The sequence below is a fragment of the Artemia franciscana genome, chromosome 21 (genome assembly GCF_032884065.1).
Source record: "Artemia franciscana chromosome 21, ASM3288406v1, whole genome shotgun sequence".
Taxonomy (NCBI): domain Eukaryota; kingdom Metazoa; phylum Arthropoda; class Branchiopoda; order Anostraca; family Artemiidae; genus Artemia; species Artemia franciscana.
The window spans coordinates 31,619,808-31,647,118 of NC_088883.1; the positions used below are offsets into that span (position 1 = coordinate 31,619,808).

Sequence of the window (27,311 nt, forward strand, 5' to 3'; positions counted from 1 at the left end):
AAAAAAAACAGTAGTAGCGGAATGCTAGTACTAAAATGCTAAATTTTTCAAATTAAAGAAAATTCCTAATTTCGTAGAAAGGAAACACAAAGTTTTAGATTTGCCCTGTTCCTATTTTTTTTTTATATTTTTGTAATCTCTTATAGTTTTAACTCAATTTCATTAACTTAATGATTTTCTAAGAGAAAATGCATTAGTTTAGATGGTTTTTTGTTATGACATAAACTGAAGTTATTAACAAAATGTCGGCTTAAATAATTACTGTAATTTTATATTACTGCTGATCGAAATTTAGAAAAAAATTGAAATGTATACTCTTTGGGATCAGCCAAGAAAATTGAACCCACACTTTTTATTATAATACAAATTAACCAATTAAACCAAATAAATATGCTATGAAGGGTGTTTGTTGATGCTCGGGATATACCAGATACCCCAAAAATTGTTGCATGGAATGACTTTTATTTTATTTATTATTTTTTAGATTCTATTCCAAATTGTTTGGTAAGTCAATCATTCCTTTCCTTTTCTGAAGATGGCATAGCAGTGGTATTCTAGAAAATTATATCTTTTTTCTATTTTCACCACGTATAATTTACTTTCTGTGCCCTTACTCCCTTTCGCTTTTTCTTTTTTATGTTTAGCCATTGTGATATCCCCAATTATTCACAAAAATATGGATAATAAACTAGAGCAAATCTAAACAAATATAATTCAATATTACTCTGAAAGGAATTTTTCTGAGGGTTTTACATTAAACAGTGATGCAATTATGAAAAGAACATAGATTAGAAGCAAAAGTTGATTTCGATCGATGCAAATGAGATGAAAAAGGAGGGGCCTGGGAATGGCCTTCACCTGAAAATTTGAAAATTTATTCTGTATTTTTTTTATTTACTTTAGGATTTTGTATTCACGAAGAGTTTTTATTACGGTTAGAATGTACTGTATTGCACCACTGAAATTATCATCTATAGATAAGTTGCTTATGAGCCAAGGGTTACTTCAGCTTAAAAACAATAAAGCTGTAATTGATTTACATTAGCTGTTCATTTTAAGACAACCTATTCTGATTATAGTAAAAAAGATACAAAAGCTGTCACCTTCACAGATATTGGGGTCCTGGGGGTTTTGCTGATATCCAGATTTACAAGCACATTTATGCGTTCCCTCCGTGACATTCCATTCGCATTGCTGACCCTGTCCAGAACATAGGTATGGGTCTTCCATACATAGGTTAAAGGCTGTAAGAGGAAGAAGGGAAATCAAACTGGATTCCAATAATATTAGCTCAAATGAAGTAATATTTGAAACGCAGCATCCCAAAGAGAGAAAAAAGAAATTAAAACAGATAAAAATTAGTTGGCGCGCTATCTTATTCATACCAAACCAAAAGTAACTTAGGTTAATTTAAGCTAACCAAATTCAAGTTATCTATGAGGCTTACCTTATATAAAATATCTAAGAGAGTCATCAGCTGAAAGGATGAACCTAAATTGATGAGTTATCTGTAATTTCTTAAAGAGAGAATTCTCTTTTTTTTCTCGAATAAAGAAGAAATAATAATAATAATCTTTATTCTTTCCCTTTATCACAATGCAATAACATGGGTATCGTCAAACAAAAAAAGAAAATAGAAAAACGCAAAAAGACGCAACATAAAGAACACACATGATGAGCTATCACTTCGATTTGAGGATATAAAAGCTTAAATAGGATTATTTCTTAAGAAAAACCAGTGCGAGAGCCTTAACATGAAAATGTATCATTTATGTAACGCAATGACTGTAGGAAATAAATTATTTGAGTTTGTTTTTATTAGACTACAAACTTTTACATGGGAATAATACCATCTTACGTCATTTAAGGTACAAATATCATCAAAATTAATATTTAATTTAATAGAATTTTGGAGTAAAAAGGCTATTTTCTGGAAAGGCACGTGTATATGTCTTAATATGAAAATATATCAGTTATACGACTAAAGCTTAATAAATTTGTGAAGGTTCTATTATCAGCCACCTATTTCCTAAGAGAATACGTAAGAATGTTTCCTTTTAATTCCAGACAATAAAAAACAAGTTAATTGAAACACACCATTGTAAGTAGTAACAAAACAACAATATTCCCCTAGATAATTGTAAGTTGTAATTTGATAACGGTATTCCACTGGAACAACCATTGTGAATTATCTAAAGTCTTAAGATTCATGATTTTCAAAATTCAATTTCAAAAACAAAATTGTAACTATTTTTTATAGTTTTTAATTTGCTAAAATCATAAGTTCATTAATGTACAGTCGTGTAAAATCTCCCATTTCTTAATTTTTAAAGGTAGAATTATAATATAACGATATCTATTTTGAGAATAAAAAAAAATCAAATTCTTTCCATTTTTCATACGTGATTACATGGTCACAAAAATGAAATCATAGAAAATCTCACCAAGGGTCATGAAGGAAATGACATGGTTTAAATAGTTATTGTTATGATGAGCACAGTAATAAAAAAGGGCTGATATATCCATTTAGTGCTCCGTCCCCTAAATCAGTAAAGCAAATAGCTTCTTTACACACCCCTTAGAGAATCTGATTTAGTTGGAAAAATTTAATCCAATTACAGACTTTAATCAGGTGGTAGGTGGGGGTAAAAAATTTTGGAATGTATGCTCTGATTGTCCAATGTGTCTTTCAAGATTTCTTACTGAATTGAATCCCTAGATCGATTTATCCCTAGATCGGGATTTACATCCCGATCCAATTTAAAATGGCATAACCGATACAATTTTTGCAAGAACTCGTGGTATTTTTGTATTGAATTTATCTGGCACTCAGGATATGAGTGTTTTACGAACAGGGTGTGTACGTTTAGGGTGCACATTTGCCGAGCAATTAGCTGAGAATACTGCATTAACCTCATTGAATCAATTTGAAAATTACCTTGAAATCGTTCCCGATGGCAGTGTTCTACTACACCTCGCACTGCGAACAAAAAAACAAACAATAATTGTATTTAATGTGGATCCGTGCATTTCCAAATAAAAATCCCATAGTATACCCTCAGATTTTCTTGAAAAAGTTCAAAGCATTAATTATACCTCTAGCATTGTCAATAGCAGTCCATCGACCATAAAGACCGGGATTGGCTATGTATCTTTCAAACCGCAAAGAATATAGAATTATTTGATCTTCTCGGCCTACAATATGCATTCCACAATCCGCTCTTCAAAAACTTTATTGAAAGCAGTGGGAAAGTCATTATTAAAACCAGAAGAGAGTAAATGATTTAAAGACTAAAAGCTGTGGTTCTCATGAACTACTATATTTCGCATTCCAATGTCGTGGTCATACTTACAATGCATTTATCAAATTTACGTAGGCAATCCTCGTCTGAATGATTTCCTAGTTGAAAATATATACCTGTATAATGTTGATTTCAGTGCCTTACGAATAAATTTTCTAAAAATGTTTGTAAATATGTTCATTAATAAAAAAAGTGTATACATAAAAATTGGTTTTTCTCCTCTTTAGATTTCTTGTTCTACGTATAAGGTACCTGTCAAGAATAACGAATGGTCACCTGAATTCACTGTATATTGATCTTGATGTGTGTTGTCATGGTCACATTTTCTACAGTACAATATAAGTTAGGTCTTATTATGTCTGTTTGTGTAGTCAACGATACTTTTTTCATTCATATCGTAAGATTCAAGTGTTTCAATTTGCTTATTTGAAGCAATATCACATAAATAGTTTTCAAAGTGAAGAATCACTTTCTGTAAATCCACATTCAGTTCCAAAAATCCAAAATCAGTCCAAATTTCCAAAATCAGTAGATTTGTAATCACAGAAGTAATTGGCTTCATAGCGATGATCTAGAAACCAAATTCTCTTGTTATTTCAACAACTGAAGCGTAGACCTGATTCTTGTCTGCAAAACCTCGACGATACCATTATCTTAGAAATAAACTAAACTCTCATTTTGGGTCCTTTCCATTCATACCAGCACAGGCATTCTCCCAATGATCACATTTATCTTAGTTACAATTGGAGCATAAAAATCATTTGGTGTGATAATCACAAATGTCTTCAAGACAGTCTTTAATTTGAATTACAGTCTTTAATTTGTACCGCATATCCTATGTATATATAAGCCATGAATATTCTCAAACAAGGAAATGTAATCTAAGAAGTCTAGTCAAAAATTGTTCCAGTTCCTCTTCATCTAGTTCGGATTTATAAAGTAGTTGTAACGTTAGAAAATACGAAAAACCCTGAAAAAACAACATATATTTCGAAACATCACTGTGCAAAAAAAAAATGCAAATTCACTCTTGCATTTGGTTGAGTTAAAAGTCATATTTATATCATCTTTTTTTGATAGCTTGAGTATCTTGCTCCCTGTATGAACCTCTTGTTGTTTGAAAGAACTTCTTGTTGTATGAACTTCTTGTTGTTTGAAGACGAAATACTGAGAAAACAGTAGTGCATATCTTGTATTCATAAAGGCTTATCCAAGTATGAGCTCTCATGTTTTGTCAACTTCAAGGAATCATTCTTTTGGTTAAAGCGTAGACTTAGTTTGTCTTCTTTGAGCATTTGAGTATCTTGATCCCTGTATGAACCTCTTGTTGTTTGAAAGAACTTCTTGTTGTATGAACCTCTTGTTGTTTGTTGTTTGAAGACGAAATACTGAGAAAACAGTAGTGCATATCTCGTATTCATAAAGGCTTATCCAAGTATGAGCTCTCATGTTTTGTCAACTTCAAGGAATCATTCTTTTGGTTAAAGCGTAGACTTAGTTTGTCTTCTTTGAGCATTTGAGTATCTTGATCCCTGTATGAACCTCTTGTTGTTTGAAAGAACTTCTTGTTGTATGAACCTCTTGTTGTTTGTTGTTTGAAGACGAAATACTGAGAAAACAGTAGTGCATATCTTGTATTCATAAAGGCTTATCCAAGTATGAGCTCTCATGTTTTGTCAACTTCAAGGAATCATTCTTTTGGTTAAAGCGTAGACTTAGTTTGTCTTCTTTGAGCATTTGAGTATCTTGATCCCTGTATGAACCTCTTGTTGTTTGAAAGAACTTCTTGTTGTATGAACCTCTTGTTGTTTGTTGTTTGAAGACGAAATACTGAGAAAACAGTAGTGCATATCTCGTATTCATAAAGGCTTATCCAAGTATGAGCTCTCATGTTTTGTCAACTTCAAGGAATCATTCTTTTGGTTAAAGCGTAGACTTAGTTTGTCTTCTTTGAGCATTTGAGAATCTTGATCCCTCTGTGAACTCTCCATGCTTGAATAAGTTGAAATTTTGAAAAAATGACTTAGTGCATTTCTGGTTGCTTTAACATTTTAAGTTTTTTCAAACACAAATTCTAATATGTGCATGTAAATTAAAACCACGAGAAGGAACTTGGTTGCAAGGCTTATACTAACAAAATTTTTCTCATGTATGTATTGTCATATGGATGTATAAGTTAGGATTGACAGAACACACTTAATTACATATCTGTAGTTTTTTCCCCATGTAAAGTCTGGCATATGCCAGGACAAAAATAGGCACTCCCACAAATTACTTGTATATGGTGTCACTTTATTTACTCTTTACTGAATGTTTGATTTTTATTATTCTGTTTTGAACTTAACCCGAATATAACTAACCATTTCCGTTTAGTGACTTCTTTCGATATCCCCTAAATTCAATCGGAAAAATTGTCATTCAGGACACTTCAAGTTTTGGCAATAAATCCTTTCATTTTAATATGCTGTTTCATTTGTCCATTGTTTATTCCAATATGTTGTTACTTTTGTTCGTCTAGATTCAATATTCGTTTATTTGTAATCTGTAGATATACCAAGGTTCCAGTTTAATTTTAAATTGTTTTTTTTTCAGATGACTGATTTACATATTGCTGAAGGAGAAAAAATCCCATTAATATGACATAAATCAGCTAAAACATCTAAAGTCGTCATGAAAAACTACGAATTACTAAAATGTTGACAATGAGTAGTCTTAAACAACGAAATATGAACAAAAAGTGTTATTATTTGAGCTATGCCTTCCTTGGTCACAGTATTTTAATCCCTTCTTAAATTACACTTAAAATATTTCATAAATGCAATTTCGAATATTTCGAATATTTCGAGCCAGTAATTTTTTTGTTCTATGCAAAAAAAACTATCAGACATAAAAGTGTAACCTTCACATGTTTCATTTTGAGCATTTTTATAATGAGTAAGTTTAATTTTAAATTGTTTTTTCTGATAATTGATTTACATATTATTGAAGGAGAAAAAACCTCTCTAATATAACATAAACCAGCTAAAACATCTAAATTTGTCATGAAAAACTACAGATCACTAAAATGTTGACAATGAGTAGTCTTAAACAACGAAATATGGACAAAAAGTGTTATTATTTGACCCCTTCTTAAATTCCGCTTAAAATTTTTTTAAAAAGCTATTTCAAGCCGATAGTTTTATGTTCTATGCAAAAAAAATGTCAGAAATAAAACAGTTACCTTCACATGTTTTATTTTGAGCATTATATCTTTCAGATTTGCTTTCACACGAGCAGGTTGTTGTAGTACATCCTGGACTGCACATAACGCCAGTTGCATTTCCACATTTTGAATAAGTTGTTTGGCATATATTACTTATACACTCACAGTTTTGGCCCTCAAATTCATCGGAGCATCTACAGCTGTAAGAATCCGTGCTATTTGAACTGCAGGTACCGTTGTTAAGACAAGGGGTATTTTTGCAAGGGGTTGCTGAAAGTAATAAATTTGGGTTAGAGTCAGAGAAACTTTTTGTTCGCAGATGATATTGATAAGAATTAAGCTATCAAAGAATTGTAAAAAGCACAAAGAAAAGAAACAAAAGATTAAAAGTCAATTTAAGATTTCTCTCTTTAATTGGGACTTAGATATCCATGTTGGAGTACAATTTTATTTTTGCGTTGGGTAGTCGCTAGCTAATTAAAGAACCCTTTCAATAATCAATGAATAGATATGAATTTTATTTTCTCCCTGGAAGTAAGATAGAAAATCCTTTGAAAATTGCAAGCAAAACATATTTGATTCTTTTGACTTAAAATCATTAAGTATTCTAAAGAGGGAAGGGGTTTACAACTAAACTATCAACGGTAATTTATGAAGACGAAGAAGAAAATAGGTATTTGAATTTTGCTTGGGTGCCACCCTATTTCATTGAGACATGGGGCTGTGATTTCACTGGTTGATGGAGCTTTCATAATTTTTTCCTGGGAGTTTTTAAATTCTGAATTATTGTATTTGAGGGATATTTTATTTTGTAATAGTTACCCGGTTAAATTCATTTATGAATAACAAAAAATAGGCGCATCAGACGTAACAATAGGGTTATATACATAACAATAGTTTTGCAGTCTTCAGAATTAAATGCATCTAAAAGTTTCATTTCTTTGACTTATGTATCTATTATGGGGGAGACAGTTAAACCAATTTTGCGTAAACATAACATTAATACATGTTCCCAATAGGTGAGCCCAATAGGTAGTTTCATTAGTTCCGGAAGGAATTAACCTGGGGAAGTTTAGTTAATGGGGTGTATGAAATTCCTCATTCTTGTGGAATGTTTTATATTGGTGGAACTCACCAGCAATTTCTTGAAAGATTTATAGAGCGTTGCAACTCAATAGAAAACCCGCTACAATTAAGCAAGCCTCCTGACACTTTTGTTTCGGCTCTGGCTTAACATACGGTATTTCATGCTGAATATTTTGTACAATTTGATGAGGCCACGGCTATTTCTAATGATAGGAGGTTTTTCTCAGTGGGCGAGGGAGACTATAGAAATTAAAAAACATATGTTTTCTAATCTTTGAATAAATAGAGATAAGGGAAATTTAAATATTGATCCAATTTATGATTGTCTTTTGAAAAATGAACCAATAGTCAATAAGGGAATTAAGATTTTAAATATTCACAAAGGGAATAGATTACAGTGTAACTCTAATAGCTCCTTTTTCCAACGTAGATCAATTGCGACAGTTGTGTTTTATTAAAATTGGTAGTGGTTTTATTTTCTTTTTACTTTTTTTTATCTTTGATTCTCTTGTGCCGAGGACACCTAGTTTGCATCCAGGCTAAATATCCGCGTTGTTTTAGTCTTTCATCTTTTCTCTCTACTGGTGGCAGTCTCGTTTGTTATTTTTGCTATGACTGGCCAGGTCAAGTTGGCTCTGGTTCGGCTTAAGAGCTCTCAGAAGGTTAGGAAGAAGTAGCCAGGGAATATAACAGCAAATATTGTACTTGATTGCTAGTAAACTGAAAGAGAATAGTCACTCTGGACATGTCCCAGTTAAAGATAGGAACGGGGCCAAAATTGGTGATAAGGAAAGAGTAAAAGGGAGGTGGGCCCAACATTTTGAAAATCTGCTAAATCCTGATACAGTTGTAAGTAATTGTCATGATTCATTGCTCAACCATTTAAGATCGTAGTGCTTGCTATTACCTACTCTATGAATCAAACAGTTCTTGGTAACGAACTGTAGAAAGAAGCGACCAGGCTCAATAGTAATTAAAACTCTTGGAATTTTCATACCGAGCGCAAGATCAAAAGAATTGAATTTTAATGCTGATTTTAAATATATAAGTTCCATCAAGTTATTTTGTCTTACCAATCAATAGTTACGAACCTCAGAAAATTGTGTGTTATTTTAGAAAATAGGAGGAAACACCCCTTAAAAGTCATAGAATCTTAACGAAAATCACATCATCAGATTCAGCGTATCAGAAACCCTACAGTAGAAGTTTTAAGCTCCTATCTACAAAAATATGGAGTTTTGTATTTTTTGCCACAAGACAGATCACGGATGGGTGTTTATTTGTTTGTTTGATTTTTTTCCCAGGGTGATCATAATCACCCAGTGGTCCTAGAATGCTGCAAGAGGACTCATTATAAGGGAAAGAAAAAGTTCTAGTGCCCTTTTGAAGTGGACGAAAAAATTGGAGGGCACCTAGGCCCCCTCCCACGCTCATCTTTTTCCCAAGGTCACCAGATCAAAATTCTGAGATAGCCATTTTATTCAAAATAGTCGAAAAATTTAATAAATATGCCTTTGAGGACGCCTTACTCCCCCACAGTCCTCGTGGGAGGGGCTGCAAGTTACAAACTATTACCAGTGTTTACATATAGAAATGGTTGTTGGGAAATGCAGATACGTTTTCAGTTTTTTTTGGTGGGGGGTTGAGGGGATGGGGTTATGCAGGGGGAACTTTCCATGGAAGAATTTGTCATGGGGAAGAAAATTTCCATGAAGGGGGTGCAGGATTTTCTACCATTTAAAAAAATTGAATGATATGTAAATGCTCCATATATGTATGTGAATATGTATAGATACATACATATCTAGGTAGGTGTGTGCTTTACGCTGAGTATGTCACTATAAAGTTTGGTGCCATTTTTTAATGCTTATTTTTAGGAATATAAAGCATCATTTACTTGTAATTTTAAAAATTCCATGAAATTTATAACTAAACACTCACCATCTCCTTTCTTCCTTCTCTCTCTATCTCTCTCTTGTTCCCATTCTCTTTGTATTTCTCTTGAACTATATCCCGCGAGTTTTTAACATTTGTCTTTGTTGCCATTGATGTTCTTTTCATAGTCTTATAATAATCATTTTTTTTAATGTATTCTCTACTTCTCCTTTCTTCGTTTTTACTATTTTGTCTTTTGCTGTGCTCCTTACTATTTTTCTAGTCTATATTCCCTCATTTCGTTTTATTGTGTGGATCATATGATATTGTATTTTCCATTGAATTTGGTGTATTTTCTTGTTATACTGTAAGGGCTCCAATAAGATAGGTTAAGCTTCATGGTCAAATAACAAGTTTGTTGCTTGTAAAAGTACATCTCTTTTTAATAGAGGTTAAATGATTTATTTATAATTTCTAAGAACGTTAGTTCCTCACCTCTACACAAGTCACCTTCTTCAACATAATATGGTTCATCACAATAGCAATTATACGATCCAACAGTGTTGTTGCACAGTTGACCCTCTGAAGTACAAACTGGATCGTTTTCTATGGAACATTCATCTACATCTAAAAGTAACAAAAAAATATATTACACAAGCTTTAAGAGCACACATTTTTCATTCATCTACATCTAAAAGTAAGCAGCATTCATCTACATCTAAAAGTAATAAAAATATATTACACGATCTCTAAGAGCATAATTTTTCATTCATCTACATCTAAAAGTAAGCAGCATTCATCTAGATCTAAAAGTAATAAAAAAAATATATTACACAAGCTTTAAGAGCACACATTTTTCATTCATCTACATCTAAAAGTAATAAAAATATATTACACGATCTCTAAGAGCATAATTTTTCATTCATCTACATCTAAAAGTAAGCAGCATTCATCTACATCTAAAAGTAATAAAAAAATATATTACACAAGCTTTAAGAGCACACATTTTTCATTCATCTACATCTAAAAGTAATAAAAATATATTACACGATCTCTAAGAGCATAATTTTTCATTCATCTACATCTAAAAGTAAGCAGCATTCATCTACATCTAAAAGTAATAAAAAAATATATTACACAAGCTTTAAGAGCACACATTTTTCATTCATCTACATCTAAAAGTAATAAAAAATATATTACACGATCTCTAAGAGCATAATTTTTCATTCATCTACATCTAAAAGTAAGCAGCATTCATCTACATCTAAAAGTAATAAAAAATATATTACAAGATCTCTAAGAGCATAATTTTTCATTCATCTACATCTAAAAGTAAGCAGCATTCATCTACATCTAAAAGTAATAAAAAATATATTACACAAGCTTTAAGAGCACACATTTTTCATTCATCTACATCTAAAAGTAATAAAAAATATATTACACGATCTCTAAGAGCATAATTTTTCATTCATCTACATCTAAAAGTAAGCAGCATTCATCTACATCTAAAAGTAATAAAAAAATATATTACACAAGCTTTAAGAGCACACATTTTTCATTCATCTACATCTAAAAGTAATAAAAAATATTTTACACGATCTCTAAGAGCATAATTTTTCATTCATCTACATCTAAAAGTAAGCAGCATTCATCTACATCTAAAAGTAATAAAAAAATATATTACACAAGCTTTAAGAGCACACATTTTTCATTCATCTACATCTAAAAGTAATAAAAAATATATTACACGATCTCTAAGAGCATAATTTTTCATTCATCTACATCTAAAAGTAAGCAGCATTCATCTACATCTAAAAGTAATAAAAAAATATATTACACAAGCTTTAAGAGCACACATTTTTCATTCATCTACATCTAAAAGTAATAAAAAATATTTTACACGATCTCTAAGAGCATAATTTTTCATTCATCTACATCTAAAAGTAGGCAGCATTCATCTACATCTAAAAGTAATAAAAAAATATATTACACAAGCTTTAAGAGCACACATTTTTCATTCATCTACATCTAAAAGTAATAAAAATATATTACACGATCTCTAAGAGCATAATATTTCATTCATCTACATCTAAAAGTAATAAAAAAATATATTACACAAGCTTTAAGAGCACACATTTTTCATTCATCTACATCTAAAAGTAATAAAAAATATATTACACGATCTCTAAGAGCATAATTTTTCATTCATCTACATCTAAAAGTAAGCAGCATTCATCTACATCTAAAAGTAATAAAAAATATATTACACAAGCTTTAAGAGCACACATTTGTCATTCATCTACATCTAAAAGTAATAAAAAATATATTACACGATCTCTAAGAGCATAATATTTCATTCATCTACATCTAAAAGTAAGCAGCATTCATCTACATCTAAAAGTAATAAAAAAATATATTACACAAGCTTTAAGAGCACACATTTTTCATTCATCTACATCTAAAAGTAATAAAAAATATATTACACGATCTCTAAGAGCATAATTTTTCATTCATCTACATCTAAAAGTAAGCAGCATTCATCTACATATAAAAGTAATACAAAAATATATTACACAAGCTTTAAGAGCACACATTTTTCATTCATCTACATCTAAAAGTAATAAAAATATATTACACGATCTCTAAGAGCATAATTTTTCATTCATCTACATCTAAAAGTAGGCAGCATTCATCTACATCTAAAAGTAATAAAAAATATATTACACGAGCTTTAATAGCATTCATTGTTAATGCTAGTTAGTCTATACAAATAGAGATCAGAATTCTCTTAGATTAACTTAGATTAAGTTGCTGTTTAAATCGAACTTAGGAATGGTAAAAGCTATTTCCGTTTATCTTCATAGAAAATTTCACTGCAAAAACAAATTTAGAGGAGTTTCAAAATAGATCTGAAACTTTTAAACAATAGTCTTGGGTTGAGATGAAATCTACACCATTAAAACAAATATTGTAAAAAAAAAAACAACTATATATGGAATTTCAGTCCCCCATTTTGAATAACAAGGAATATTACAAGGAATAGCACTACCAAGGAGTAGTTTTTGTCCACAAAGGGTCAAAATGACCTAGAATAGAAATCCTTATAGAGCCGATCATTTTTAATCGTCAAAAACCATAAGTAGGAGGTTTTCAGCAATTATAAACCAAAAGTTACGAATCGACTAAAACTGTATCTTCTCGTTCAAATGATATGACACACATCTTTTGATAATACAGCACAACACATGCACTTGTGTAACTTGGAAGGTACAAAGGGCTTAACTTCTGTTAATTTATGCATGTTTAGTAAACTTTTCTGTGTGATGTATGTCTGACCGAGTTTGAGTGAATTTAGAGATGTAAGTAAAAAATAAGCAAGTAAGATGGCACTAGACCCTCAAGGTTCAAACCGGCAGTGCTGATCTCCGTTTCATGGTCCTTCAGCCAGGAATTTAGTGATGGTGCAGTAGTCACAGTTTGGGTAGCTTGGATTTCACTTGAATGTTAACAACTGTCCAATAATGGGACTAGGTGTGCGTTGTAGCTATAGGTATGGTAGCCGTGGCTGTATCTTCTCAACCTAAGGTACAAGTCAAGGCTACTGAGCAATTAAAGTTTACAAAGGTTACAAAGCATGGTTATTAAGCAACAGTTCGGTAGTTTTATGTTGTGACAGTTTCCTAGATAATAAAGTACTTATATTTAATTCCTATATTCATTTTTATTCATTTTACTTATGTTACTTACTTTTTACTTATGTGTACTTTATGTTTGTGCACTTATGTACTCACTTTTATTCAATTTGTTCACTGTAACCAATTTTCAAACAGTTCGTGGTAACGAACTGTAGTAAGGAGCGACCCGGCTCAATAGTAACCAAAACTCTAAAAAATGGAATTTTGATACCAATAGCTACATCAAAAGAATAGAATTTAAATGCTGGTTTTAAATATATAAGTTTCATCAAGTTTAGTTATACCCATCAAAAGTTACGAGCCTGAGAATATTTGCGTTATTTTAGAAAATAGGGGGAAACACCCCCTAAAAGTCATAGAATCTTAACGAAAATCACACCATCAGACTCAGCGTATCAGAGAACCCTACTGTAGAAGTTTCGAGCTCCTATCTACAAAAATGTGGAATTTTGCATTTTTTGCCACAAGGCAGATCACGGATGCGTGTTTATTTGTTTTTTTTTCTTTTTTTTTCCCAGGGGTGATCGTATCGACCCAGTTGTCCTAGAATGTTGCAAGAGGGCTCATTCTAACGGAAATGAAAAGTTCTAGTGCCCTTTTTAAGTGACCCAAAAATTGGAGGGCACCTAGGCCCCCTCCCACGCTAATTATTTTTCCTAAGTCAACGGATCAAAATTCTGAGATAGCCATTTTATTCAGTGTAGTCGAAAAACCTTATAACTATGTCTTTGGGGACGAATTACTCCCCCACAGTCCCCGTGGGAGGGGCAACAAGTTACAAACTTTGACCAATGGTTATTGGGAAGTATACAGGCGTTTTCAGGAGGATTTTTTTGGTTGGGGGAGCGGTTGAGAAGAGAGGGATATGCTGGGGGAACTTTCCATCGAGAATTTGTCGTGGGAGAAGAAAATTTCCATGAAGGGAGAGCAGGATTTACTAGCATTATTTAAAAAAAACAATTAAAAAATAAATGTAAATAAGCTTTTTCAGCTGGAAGTAAGGAACAGCAATAAAACTTAAAACAAACAGAAATTATTACCCATATGAGGGGCTCACCTCCTTCTAATACCTCGCTCTTTACGCTAAAGTATTTTTAGTAATTTCAACTATTTATTCTACGGCTTTTGTGATTCAGGGGTCATTCTTAATGAATTGGGATAAAATTTAAGCTTTAGTGTAAAGAGCGAGGTACTGACGATGGGGCGAATCCCCTCATATATGCAATAAAAACATGAGAATACAAAAGTTCTTTACGTAAGCTAATTTATAAGTTACGTAAATCTTTTACCAATAAAAATATTCGTAAAAAATTAAAAGTTCTAGTTGCTTTTTTAATTAACCGAAAAATCGGAGGGCAACTAGGCTTCGTCCTCCGCTCTTTTTTTCTCAAAATCATTCGATCAAAATTACGAGAAAGCTATTTAGCAAAAAAAAAAAAAAATATGCAAATTTCGTTTTGATTATTCCTCTGCGGAGAGCCAAAATCAAAACATGCATTGATTCAAAAACGTTCAGAAATTAAATAAAAAAAAAACAAGTTTTTTTAACTGGAAGTAAAGAGCGACATTAAAACTTAAAACGCACAGAAATTACTTCGTATATGAAAGAGGCTGCTACCTCATTAACGCCCCGCCCTTTACACTAAAATTTTTTACTGTTTTAAAAAGAAGAATTGAGAGAAAGAGTCAAACTTTAGCGTAAAGAGCGGGGCGTTAATGAGGTAGCAGCCTCTTTCATATACGAAGTAATTTCTGTGCGTTTTAAGTTTCAATGTCGCTCCTTACTTCCAGTTAAAAAAACTTGTTTTTTTTTATTTAATTATTTGACAAGCCAGTTGGGCTCATTGCTGTAGGCTATATTTATATATTGTACTTATGTGCTTGTGTTTTTTTTTATATACAATGTAGGCTAGCTGACAGAAAGCAACAAGTTCAGCAGTTTTTTATGTTGTGAGGGTTTGCTTGTTGATTAAGCACTATTCTATTCTATTCTATAATTATCTATATTATATTTCCTTAATTTAGCTTACCTTCACAAATATCTTGGTTCCCTTGTTGCTCAAAACCAGGTTCACATAAACAATTGTAACTTCCAATTGTATTACTACAATACTGATTGTCACCACTGCAGAGATTTTGGTCCTCCTTGCATTCATCAATGTCTGCAAAAAAGAATTGTTTGATTTATATATTGTGACGCTATTATATTACAATCCAAAGTTTATCTAAAACTACGAAATTAAAAGTACAGCCATAATGAACTTGGTAACCTTTAAAAAACCCTTCAATTACAAATTATGACAGTTAATCATAAATTAAATAAGAACACGTATTAAACATATATTCAACCTAATTTACTTGAAAATCCGTTAACATAACCCGAAAAGAACAGAATTTAAATGATAAAAGAGAAAAAAGAAAATAAAACATAGTAGTGGTTAAAGTTAAACATTATAAAAGTTAACTTTGAAGACAATTAGAGAGATCTTGACGCAAAAAATGAGCTTTCTATACTAATTCTATGTATGCTTCTTATGATATAAGAAAAATGTGAACTTGCTTTTCAAAGATACCAAGAAGATAATGTTTAGTGTTTATCATTACCATTATATGTCTTCTTCAGTTTTACAAAAACTTTCACTTATATTTCAGACAAATGAACTAATTTACGGGTCTTTCCGTAAATTGAGGGTCTTCCAATGAGTATTAGCGTCTTAGCATTTTCGGTTACTATTTATACCAAATTTATCAAAATTTCTCGCTTAAACACTTTTTTAGAGACAACCTTTTAGCGTTGCCTGTAGTTAAAGCGTCAGGCTTTAATGTTTTAGTATTTATATATAATTATAATTATTTTTTCCCAGAAGCACTTATTATATAAGGGGAGGTCATGCAAGCTTACGAGGGGCTTATTGGGTTGGAAATTGAAAGTTCTATTGCTCTTTTTAAGAGTCATCGAAGGGCAACTAGTATAGTAACAAAGTAATCGGAGTAACAAGGCAATCGGGGGGCAACTAGCATAGACTTCAGAGGGGGCTCAATCGATTAGAAATTGAAAGTTCTAGTGTCTATTTTAAGAGTCAAAAGTGATTGGTGGGCAACATACCCACCGGCTCTTTTCACCAAATGCACCTGAACAAAAATTTGAGATAGCCATTTTGTTCAAAGTATTGCAAAGATGAAAGAAAAAAAAAAAAAAAAAAAAAAACTCTGGAGTCAAAATAATCCCCAGAGCCCAATGGTAAGTTTTATAAATTATCTCGTTGGAGTATATAAGGTTCTTATGGAAGAGGCGGTCGTATAAACTTCAAAATGGGCTCATTTGATTGGAAATCTAAAGTTCTAGTTTCCTTTTTAAGATTCAAAAGTGATCAGAGGGCATCTAGACCCTCATCCACACCCTCTTTTCCCCAAATGCATCTAACCAAAATTTTGAGATAGCCATTTTGTTCAAAATAGTCCAGAGATCAGCTAACAAAACTACGGAATCCTGGAGGAAGGATTGTAAGTTATGCTCCAGAGGTATATTAGGTTTTCTTATAAGAAGTGGTCGTATAAACTTTGGAGGGGCACAGACGATTAGAAATTGGTGTGGATTGGGGTGGGAGGCCACTAGTCTCCCACCCCAAGTCCTCTTTTCCCAAATGCATCCGAACAATTTTTCGAGGTGGTAATTTTGTTAAAACTAGACCATTATGCCCCAGGGGCATGGATCGAATGGAAAAAGTCCCCCCTAGTGAGTTTTTTTTCTAACGTGCATTTGATTAAAATTTTGAAATAGCCATTTTGTTCAAAAACTATAATTATATCAAATAGATAATTATAGTAACTTAGGGGTTGAAAAATCCTCCATAGCCATCGGGCAAGGTTTGTAACTAATGTAAGTTGCCCATCGTCAACATACAAGCTTTTTGTGGGAAGGGAGTTGTCACTTTGGAAGGGGCTCATTCAAACGGAAATTGAACTTTCCCACAAGAGTGCGAGAATCCATAAAAACCACTACCAGTATAGTCAGTTTTTATCTTTTCCATAATTGAAAAAAAACTTTTTCATTATTATTCTTGTTATATCTTTTAACAGACAAGTGCCCAAGCACAACAAAGAAAAATAGAATTAACATCTGTTTGGTTTGATTATTAGACTTAAAGAATCGACCCAATAGTAATTCTTGTTTGTCTCTGAAATTTATTTTCCTAGTATTTTAGGCTCAAAGACAGAATTTGTCTGAGAATTATGGGTTTATCAACAGAGACCGTTCATATACCCCTATCTGCCAAGTTTCCACATGGATTTCATACAAAATTCTGTTGTGAATAGTTTTCCCTTGAAACAATCTTTCTGGCTCTGTGGTTCTGATATTTTGTCTTTTTGGGAATATGGGCAGGATTGCCTGAAATATTTTTTGGTGCATTTGAACACTTTCTTTTCAGATCTTCAATTTACGTTAGAGCCGGAAGTTTCATGAAATTTTACTTTCTTTGATCTTTTAAATAAAAAAAGAACCCATTATCTTGATATAGGAAACCCACACACAATGTTCGTTATCTACATTTCCCGTCAGATCACTATCCTTCTGTAATACGAGGAGTTGCTATCTCTTTAGTCGACCGAGCTCTAGATATCGGGTCACAAAAGTAGCCTCTGAATTAAATTATGTTAAAGACATCTTACTCTGTAATGGTCATTACATTTACAGGGAATACCATAGATAGAAAAATAAAAAACTAAAACAAGAAGTAAAGAGCCCATCCCTACAAACTTGATCGTTCCGACATCCCGATAAAACCCAATGTTTCTTGAAGGTTGAACGTTTTCCGATTTTCTGAATAGACGAAACTGACCCAATTCTGGGTAGTGGTGTTTACACGGCTCCGTTTTAGGGGAATCAAAAACACGCCTTACATCACTTGTTCCCATGACAAATCAAGAGCTACGAGCTTTAGTATTTTCTTTTGCAGTTGTTCAGAAAGAATATATGGAATTCGTGTTGAAACCTAATAAGGCGGGAGGGGTGAGGAACTTCTTGTGCAGCTTATTAATAAATGATAATCAATAAGCTCGCTGAATGTTGTAGAAACACTAATAGGCAGAGAAAAATTCTAAAGAATCTCTAAAGTGTGAAGAATCCTTTCGATTTTACTGAAAACTTTTGTCATGAGATGAGATTCTATTTGTCATGATCTCAATAACTTAACTACAACAACACAAATAAAAATAAAACAGTGTTAGTTAAGGATACAAAATAAAGTTGTGCTACTATCCTTCCCTCTCAAATCCTTCAACCAGCGCGAGTGTTATACGTATCTTATAAAAAACAATACCTGTCTTGAACTGGTTGATTATTGTTCGTTGGACTTAAAAGACAACATTCTGAATAAATGAGACTGTCAACATAGCGTTTGATGTAGCATCATTCGATGCACGGCACTCGGTTGGGTAGCAGGTGAATATATCATGCTCCTTCTGTATGGGTTTGAATTCGCTAGAGTCAGTGGGTTGTTCATGGAGATTTTTCTTTTAAACATTTTTATTCTATTGTATTCCAAAAAGGGCGGAGGGGTCAAATTTAAGCAAAGATATCTTACCAGGTTTTGCCAGGTTTACCAGGTTTACCAGGTTTTGCCAGGTTTACCAGGTTTACCAGGTTTTGCAAATGCATTGGAAAACTTTACTAAGCTTCAGCAGATGCACGGGGATGGTGGTCTATGACCTAGGTTTTATTGGCAGTTAATGGCATTTACAGAAGAAAGAGAGTCAAGCTCCATTGAAGATGAACCAAGAAGCGGGTGGTCTTTGTCTTCAAGAGGTTATAAAATCTCTGCAAAATCCAGCATATTTTGTTTTCAGTTCGTCAATTGACAGTCGGAAGGACTGGAGAAAACTGAGTCTTATTCACACCAATGGTAATCAGATTTTGACAAAATAATTGAAGATGAAAAAAATCCGTATCAAAAATGGTCCCGAAAAACCCTTCACAGGGTAGAAAAGCTGCCTTATTTTATCATTGGATCGAAAGTAGTTCACTAAGTTTTAGGAACATTTTTTGGAACTTGTCATTACTGATGACGAGAAAGAAAGAGCCAGAGCATCGAATGAATTAATTGGGTCCTTCCAAGTTCCAACAAAGCAATAAGGAGGAACTCAAAGATCATACAAATTGACAAATATTAGAGGAATTCATTTAGAATCCAAATGAATTTATCTCCGCCAACAGTTGAAGCTTTTGAAAAAAAATCTCTGTGACGCGGTACTGTCAGCTCAAGCAGATTAAGCTATCCTTGATGAGAATGGATACAGCTTGAGTAAAGCTATTCGTAATAACAGAATTCGGACATCGACATTATACTGAGACCTAAACTTTAGGATCCCTAGACCGAGCGCACAGTCGGTGATACATACCGGTGACATGACTTGATGCCCACAACTATTCGATTTTAATTCAAAAATTAGCCTTACAACCGTAGCCTTACACCATTAGTGCAAATGATGGTAGAAATTGGAAAACATAATAATAAGGGAAATAAAGAAATAATATTGGAATATTAAGCTCCTATGCTCAAAATCATAGTTAATTTTCAATAAATAATGCTTATTAATTTTAAAATCATTCTAGGAGTTGACAAACTTTGGAAGAATCCATTTAGAACTCAAATGAATTTATCCCCACCAATAGTTGAAGCTTTTGGAAAAAATCCCTGTGACGCGGTACTTTTAGCTCAAGCAGATTAAGCTCTCCTTTACGAGGCTGGAAACAGCCTTAGTAAAGCTATTCTTAATAACAGCAATGAATTGAAGCCACAGAAGGTGGCTTGACTAACACACTACTAGAGGAAAAAGATTTCAAGCACTTGAAATTTACTCCACACATTTATAAGTAAAAAATTTAATTAACCGGTGATGACTGAACAATTATGATACATTGTTTCAGCTTGAAATTTATTCCACAAATTTATAAGTAATAAATTTAATTAACCGGTGATGACTGAACAATTATGATACATTATTTCTTGAGGAAAGACTTAGGAGAAGTAAAAAAGAAAGAAAGCATAAAATGAAAGAAGGTAACTGAAAAGATGGTAATCTAATAATTAGTAATAATAGTCAAAGATATTAACAACAATAATAATTATAGTAATTGTAATATATAGTAGTAATAGATTAAAATAATAAATAGCTGATAGATAATATTAATAAATAGTAATGGTAATTTAGTGACAGATAGTAATATGAAATGTGTAATGAAAGAATATTAAAAATGAAACGAAAGAAACATACCTACGCATCCTTCGTTAGTTTCATTAAAGCCAGACTTGCACCCACAGTTATAACTTCCGGGTGTATTCAGACATTCTTCTCCGAATCCATTGCAGAACTCTGGATTTTCTCTGCATTCATCAATGTCTGGAAAAAAAGAAAAATGAGAAGAGGGACTGTGACAACTTTAAAATAAAGCCTCCAAGATTATACAACACAAAAAATCAATAATTTAACGGTAATAAATAAAAGATTAAAAGAATTTAATTTTCATTTATGAATTTTAACGTCACAAACAAGTGATGGATTTACAAGAAAAGATGGGCTAATCAGATATGCAACTGTTTGCAAAAATTTGCATTTTCTGACTTTACCAGCCTTAGGTTCAATCAGTTTGGAGTCTTTGGAGAAAGCAACCCTTCGTGTATTTGATCGCTGCGTAATGTTAGTACTTACCGGAAGAAAGCTTTTCAAACCGTTCAATATAAATGTATCGGATAAATTCTTCTATACCAAATAAACGGGAGAATATATTGAGCTTTTTTTTGCAATATTCCCAAAGTCAATATAAAGCATTTAAACAAATGTTAGAAAAAAAACCCTAACTTAAAGAATGATCGCGATTATACTTGTACATTCGGGTTCATCGTTAAAAACTGTATTAGGAAGATAATTAGATTTCGAAGTGTGTACATCTCATTCATCATTATTATCAGTTTGTGAACGTTTCTTTCACAAAGACTGATTTTCATTCTTTGCAAACGATTTATACAATTTACATAGAGCGATTCTTATGCTTGTTAAAAAAGATTTGTGAGAGAAATGAAGTTGTTCATATGGCATCATTTAGTGAATTTTCAGATATGTCTCATATTTTTATGCCTAACTCATTGCCAACAATGGCACACGGCCAACATTGCCAACAGTGGCTAGTTTTTTTTTAAGCAAGGTGATTAAAAAATAGCAATTTGTTTTCATATAAGCCTTAGAATTCAAGTTTTAGCATTAAGTTAGCACCAATTTCACCATCAAAGCCAAGCCAACAGATCAATTTCGGATGATCAATTTTGCAAATTTATAAATCTTTTATTTCGAGTAGAAATTCTGCACAATCTGTTTGAAATTCTAAAGAATCTATGTTTAAGTATTCCGATGTTTTTTTAAAGTAACACCTGTGGTGGCCTGGTCAGCAATGAACATAAACAATAATTTTAGTCTAATGCTATCGAGTAAAAATTCCGCACAACGTGTTTGAAATTTTAAAAGAATCTATATCTAGGTATTTTGATTTTTTTTGTGCATAACACTCGAGGTGTCTTATCAATCTCTGAACATAAACAATAATTCTAGCCTAATGCCATCGAGTAAATATTCTACACAATCTGTTTGGAATTTTCAAAGAATCTATATTTAAGTAATCAGATGTTTTTGGATACCACGCGTGGCGGGTTATTCACATCTGAACATAAACAATAATTTTAGCCTAATGCAATCAAATAAAAATTCTGCACAATCTGTTTGAAATTTTCAAAAAATATGTGTTTAAGTCTTCCAATGTTTTTCGGACGTATCAGCCGAGGTGGCTTGTTCACCTCTGAACATATGTGCAACTCTTGTGAAAGAACGGTTATTATGGAGAGTTATTTTATGGCACTAGTTGACTAAGTTTATGTGCATAAGACTTCAGCCATTTAGACGGTGTCAGAGATGAAGAGAGACTGATAAGGAGAATTGCTATATGTCAAAGCAAATGCTTCCAAATCCATTGGTGACTCACAGCGGTTTCAAAATTGAACGTTCATATAAGTGTCTGTTTTTTCTTTACAGCACGAGCAAAACTTCATCATAAACAGAAAGAGGCTCTAGAGGTCTATCTCTCTCAGATTTCGGAAACCTTACGACTTATAAAAGGTTTTTCATTGCTGCGTTGGTAAGAGCCCTCAATGTGTTATTATTTCTTCCCAGAATTTTTCTTATTGAAAAGGTGACCGTAGAAACTACAGAGAGGGCTTATTCGGTTAGAAATTAAAAGTCAAGAGGTATTGGAGGGGGGGGGGCAACCAGATCATCCGTCCCTTTATCTGCTACATAGCTCCCCTCCATAAGCATCCAAGAAATCTGATCAAAATGTTGATTTAGCTAGTTCATTCAAAATAATAAGAAAGTTCAATTATTAAGCTTTTAGAAATTGCGTGGCAAGGGTCTTGCCACGCAAAGCATTGCTTGCCTCAAAGCATTGCTTTGAGGCAAGGGTCTTAAATAATGGGAGTTGCTAATTATATACACATATGTTTACGAACATGATTATATATAACGAAAAAAAGAGGCTTATGTATTGGTGGCTCATAAATTTGCTCTGAAACTTACAAGGATTAATCTCTATATTAAGAGGATATAACGTTTGTTATAGGAGGAGCCGCTGAGAGGGATAAAAGAAAATATAACAGTTCAAATAGGGATGAAACCTTTTAATTGACAGCGAAACAAATATAAAATTTTTAACTGAATATGTGTCAGAAATATCCATTTGAAAATTTTATATTTGTTTCACTGTCAATTTAAAGGTTTTATTCCGATTTTGAACTGTTATATTTTCGTCATGGAAAGGCAGTGTGGTCTCCGAAGTTATCTAAGAGAGATAAAAGACTACTAGTTCTAGATCCATTGAAACACACAACTTTCGAATGTTATGCTTAAAGCTAGGAATAAGAATGGTAAGTTGTTTTTATTATTCATTATTAATATAATTATTTATATTATTGTTAGTCCAAAATGGATCGACAATTTTTTTCCCGGAACTTTGAAACTTAAATCAGTAGGCTACATGCTTAGGGTGCTTTTATACAAAGAGAAAAAAAAAAGACCTTTGTTCTGCCAGAATGTACTCTTTTATCTAATCTGCAAGGACTCATCTACATCACTTTGAATGTTTTTTATTGTTTCAGTCATAAAAAGTGTGGTATTACCTTTTGTATCTACAATCAGCTTGAAAAATCACATGGGAGGGGGCATCTTAGGCAAACAAACTTTGACAAAGATGTTTTTTTTTTAGCATTTCAGGAATGGCAAAAGCTGTCAAAATGAAACTTTAGAGGTATGGTAATGGGGTATTGAACTAAATGAAGAATATACTATGCATCAAGACTGTCAAACGGATGCATCTGGAAAATTTCACGAACGACTAAAAGTATTAAGTTGAAAATTTCAGGGAGCGCAAAGGCTCAAAATGAGTCAAATCAAATAACATTATTTGTATAATAGCTTTAAAAATATATCTGCACGTTCTAAGGAACAAATTAGGTTACCAAGTTCTCACTTTCAGGGAATGCCCACGGGATGTCAAACTAGGCATATCTGCAAGATCTCAGGAACGACTATGGATATTAATTTGAAACTTTCAGGAAATATTGAAGGGTATATTTACATAATTTAAGACGGACTAAGTACATCTAGTTTCCCAAAGGATGTTTACACTATATCTCAGAAACGGGAAAGGGTATTAGGGAATACTGAGGTTGATAATGTTCTAAATCAAAAGACCTCTTGTGCATCCAGATTGCTAAATGGCTGTTTCAACAATATATAAGGAGCAGATAAGATATATCAGGAGCAAGGAATACTGAGAGGGATGTTGAAGTAATTAAAAAAAATTATTCATGATTCCAGGTTATCATTAGTGTGTATGCACAATATCCCAGAAACAGCTAAGAGTATAAAGTTGAAACTCTTAGGGAATTTTTAGGGGAATGTTTAGAAAAAATAAGATGACGAGATGTGTATCCACGTTGTCAAACTGGCGTATCTGTAATACCTCAAGCACGACTATGAGTATTAAACTATTAGTTTCAGGAAAGCTGAGGTGGATGTTGAACTAAACAAAAGACACCATGTACATCCAGATTGCCAAAAACAACGTTATCAACGTTATAACGTATCAACGTTAAATTCTAGTATCCTTTTTGTCTGAATGTATCGCATTTTAACCAATATTTAACCAATAAAATCATTTTAACCAATAAAACCAATATTTAACTCAAATTGGTTATATGATTATGGACCCGTCAGATGTTCCGGGTTTCCCAAGCGAACCAAATAACTATTGTGGCATCAAGATTAAATGACTGTGTTCGATTGTTAAATTTCCTTGTTGAAAAACTGATAGCTCAGATATGGATGAACAAAACCGTTTGTGGCCATTCCTTCCTAAGCCAGAAAATGATAGAGTTCCTGTTATTTTTAGTAACTTACCTGCTCGTATGCAATCTTCTAACCCCGCTAAGCAGCACAAGTTTATTTCAAATTTAGGGTACTTAGACAAAATTGACCATGTTGAGCAGCGGAGAGATATGTTAATGGTATTTATGAAAGATAATGATTCTGCCTCATCGGTGGCAAGTGCCCTACCACCCGGTTCCCGCATCAGTGCTAAGGTCGTAAAGAAGGAATATCTAGGAATTATACGAATTGACAAGGGCTTTTATGAATCAAATATTACAGGACTAGTGAACTCTGTTACGCAAGCCAAGTGCTTTGGAAGCAGTTCAGTTGTTCAATTGTCCTTTAAATCTCAAACAGACCTCGATATCGCTTTAAAGCATGGCCTCAAAATTTATTATTCACTTTTCTGGGTGTCAACTCCACTGAATCGACCCATGGAGTGCTTTACATGCCAAGGATTTGACCACTTTGCACGAGAATGAAAGAACGAACCTAAATGCGGCAAATGTGCCTGGCCCCATGCTAATAGCCGCGATAATGCATGTTTAGCCTCCACCTTGAAATGTGCAAATTGTGGTGGAAATCACAGAAGCAATAGTTTCTCCTGCGCCGTATTGAAGAGCCGTATGCCTGTCCCTGCTTCGAACACTCAAGGTTGTGCTTGATAACTCCCCTCCCTCTACAGGTATGGACCATTGCACCAAACCTGACTGTGTAAACCTGTATTTTCAAAACATAAATGGAGCAAGAGATAAGTTAATAATTTTTGCTGAAATATTCAAGTCATTCGATGTAGTGTGTGTAGTTAAGCACCAGTTAAGTGGCGTTAATAGTAATCAGTTGGAAGTTTCTAGTGACCACGGGTTCTTCATCCGTTCTGCAAAAATCACAAGTGGTCGTCCCTCTGGCGGTGTTATGATTGGAGTAAAAAATAGCCTTAAATGTGTTTTACTTGAATCCAATGATACATTTGTTGCAGTTGATCTAGGTCGTGCCGTTATTCTTGCAGTTTATATGCCTACTAATTACAGAAACGAACAATCTAACGAACGTTTTGCTAAAGCATGTGCAAGAGTCTCAAAAATTTCTCATAAAATACGAGCATCTGGCAAAGCCATTTTACTCTGTGGTGATCAAACAGTTCGTGGTAACGAACTGTAGTAAGGAGTGACCCGGCTCAATAGTAACCGAAACTCTAAAAAATGTATTTTTGATACCAATAGTTACATCAAAAGAATCGCATTTTAATGCTGATTTTAAATATATAAATTTCATCAAGATCAATTATACTTATCAAAAGTTACGAGCCTGAGAAAATTGATCATTTTAAAAAATAGGGGGAAACACCCCCTAAAAGTCATACAATCTTAACGAAAATCACACCGTCAGATTCAGCGGATCAGAGAACTTTAATGTAGAAGTTTCAAGCTCCTATCTACAAAAATGTGGAATTTCACATTTTTTGCCAGAAGACAAATCACGGATGCGTGTTTATTTGTTTGTTTTTTCCCCCAGGGGTGATCGTATCGACTGAGTGGTCCTAGAATGTCGCAAAAGGGCTCATTCTAACGGAAATTAAAAGTTCTAGAGCCCTTTTTAAGTGACCAAAAAATTAGAGGGCACCTAGTCCTCCTCCCACGCTCATTTTTTCCCAAAAGTCACCGGATCAAAATTCTGAGATAGCCATTTTACTTACCATATTCGAAAAACCCAATAACTATGTCTTTAGGGACGACTTACTCCCCTGCATTCCCAGTGGGAAGGGCTCCAATTTACAATCTTTGACCTGTGTTTACATATAGTAATGGTTACTGGGAAACGTACAGGCGTTTTCAGGGGATTTTTTTTGGTTTAGGAGGAGATTTGAGGGAGGAGGGGGTTTGCTTGGGAGGATATTTCCATGGAGAAACTTCTCTTGGGGGAAGAGAATTTCAATGAAGGGGACGCAGGATTTTCTAGCATAATTTGAAAAAGCAATGGAAAAATAAATATGAAAAGTTTTTTTACTGAAAGTAAGGAGCAGCATTAAAACTTAAAACGAATAAAAATTATTACGTATAAGAGGGATTTACCTCCTTGTTATACCTTACTCTTTACGCTAACGTATTTTTAGTAATTTCAACTATTTATTCTACGGCCTTTGTGATTCAGAGGTCATTCTTAAGGAATTGGGACAAAATCTAAGCTTTGGTGTAAAGAGCGAGGTATCGACGAGGGTTGAACCTCCTCATATACGCAATGAAAACATACATATATAGAAGGTCGTTACGTAAGTTAATTCGTAAGTTACGTATATTTTTTTAAGAATGAAAACGTTTGTAAAAAATTAAAAGTTCTAGTTGCTTTTTAAAGTAATCAAAAACTTGGAGGGCAACTAGGCCTCTTCCCTCGCTCCTTTTTTCTCAAAATCTTCCGATTAATTGCAAATAATGAATGTGCAAATTTTGTTTTAATTATTTATGTGCGGAGAGCCAAGATCAAAACATGCATTGATTCAAAAACACCTAGAAATTAAATAAAAAAAAAAACAAATTTTTTAAATGAAAGTAAGGAGCAACATTAAAACTTAAAACGAACATAAATTACTCCGTATATGAAAGGGGTTTTCCTCCTCAACGCCCCGCTCTTTACGATAAAGTTTCTTACTGTTTTAAAAATAGAGTTAAGAGAAAGAGTCAA

At 33.0% G+C, this 27,311-nt stretch overlaps 1 protein-coding gene across 1 annotated transcript in view; it reads right to left on the reverse strand.

The window, feature by feature from the left end:
• Nucleotides 1-27,311, reverse strand: part of LOC136040893 (fibrillin-1-like) — a 174,002-nt gene that overhangs the window by 78,369 nt on the left and 68,322 nt on the right. Inside the window, exons 6-10 of the mRNA XM_065725307.1 lie at nucleotides 20,436-20,561; nucleotides 15,191-15,322; nucleotides 9,961-10,092; nucleotides 6,523-6,774; nucleotides 1,104-1,244 (exon numbers count right to left, since the gene is read on the reverse strand). Coding sequence (XP_065581379.1) covers nucleotides 1,104-1,244; nucleotides 6,523-6,774; nucleotides 9,961-10,092; nucleotides 15,191-15,322; nucleotides 20,436-20,561 — 783 coding nt within the window. The remainder of the gene's footprint in view (nucleotides 1-1,103; nucleotides 1,245-6,522; nucleotides 6,775-9,960; nucleotides 10,093-15,190; nucleotides 15,323-20,435; nucleotides 20,562-27,311) is intronic.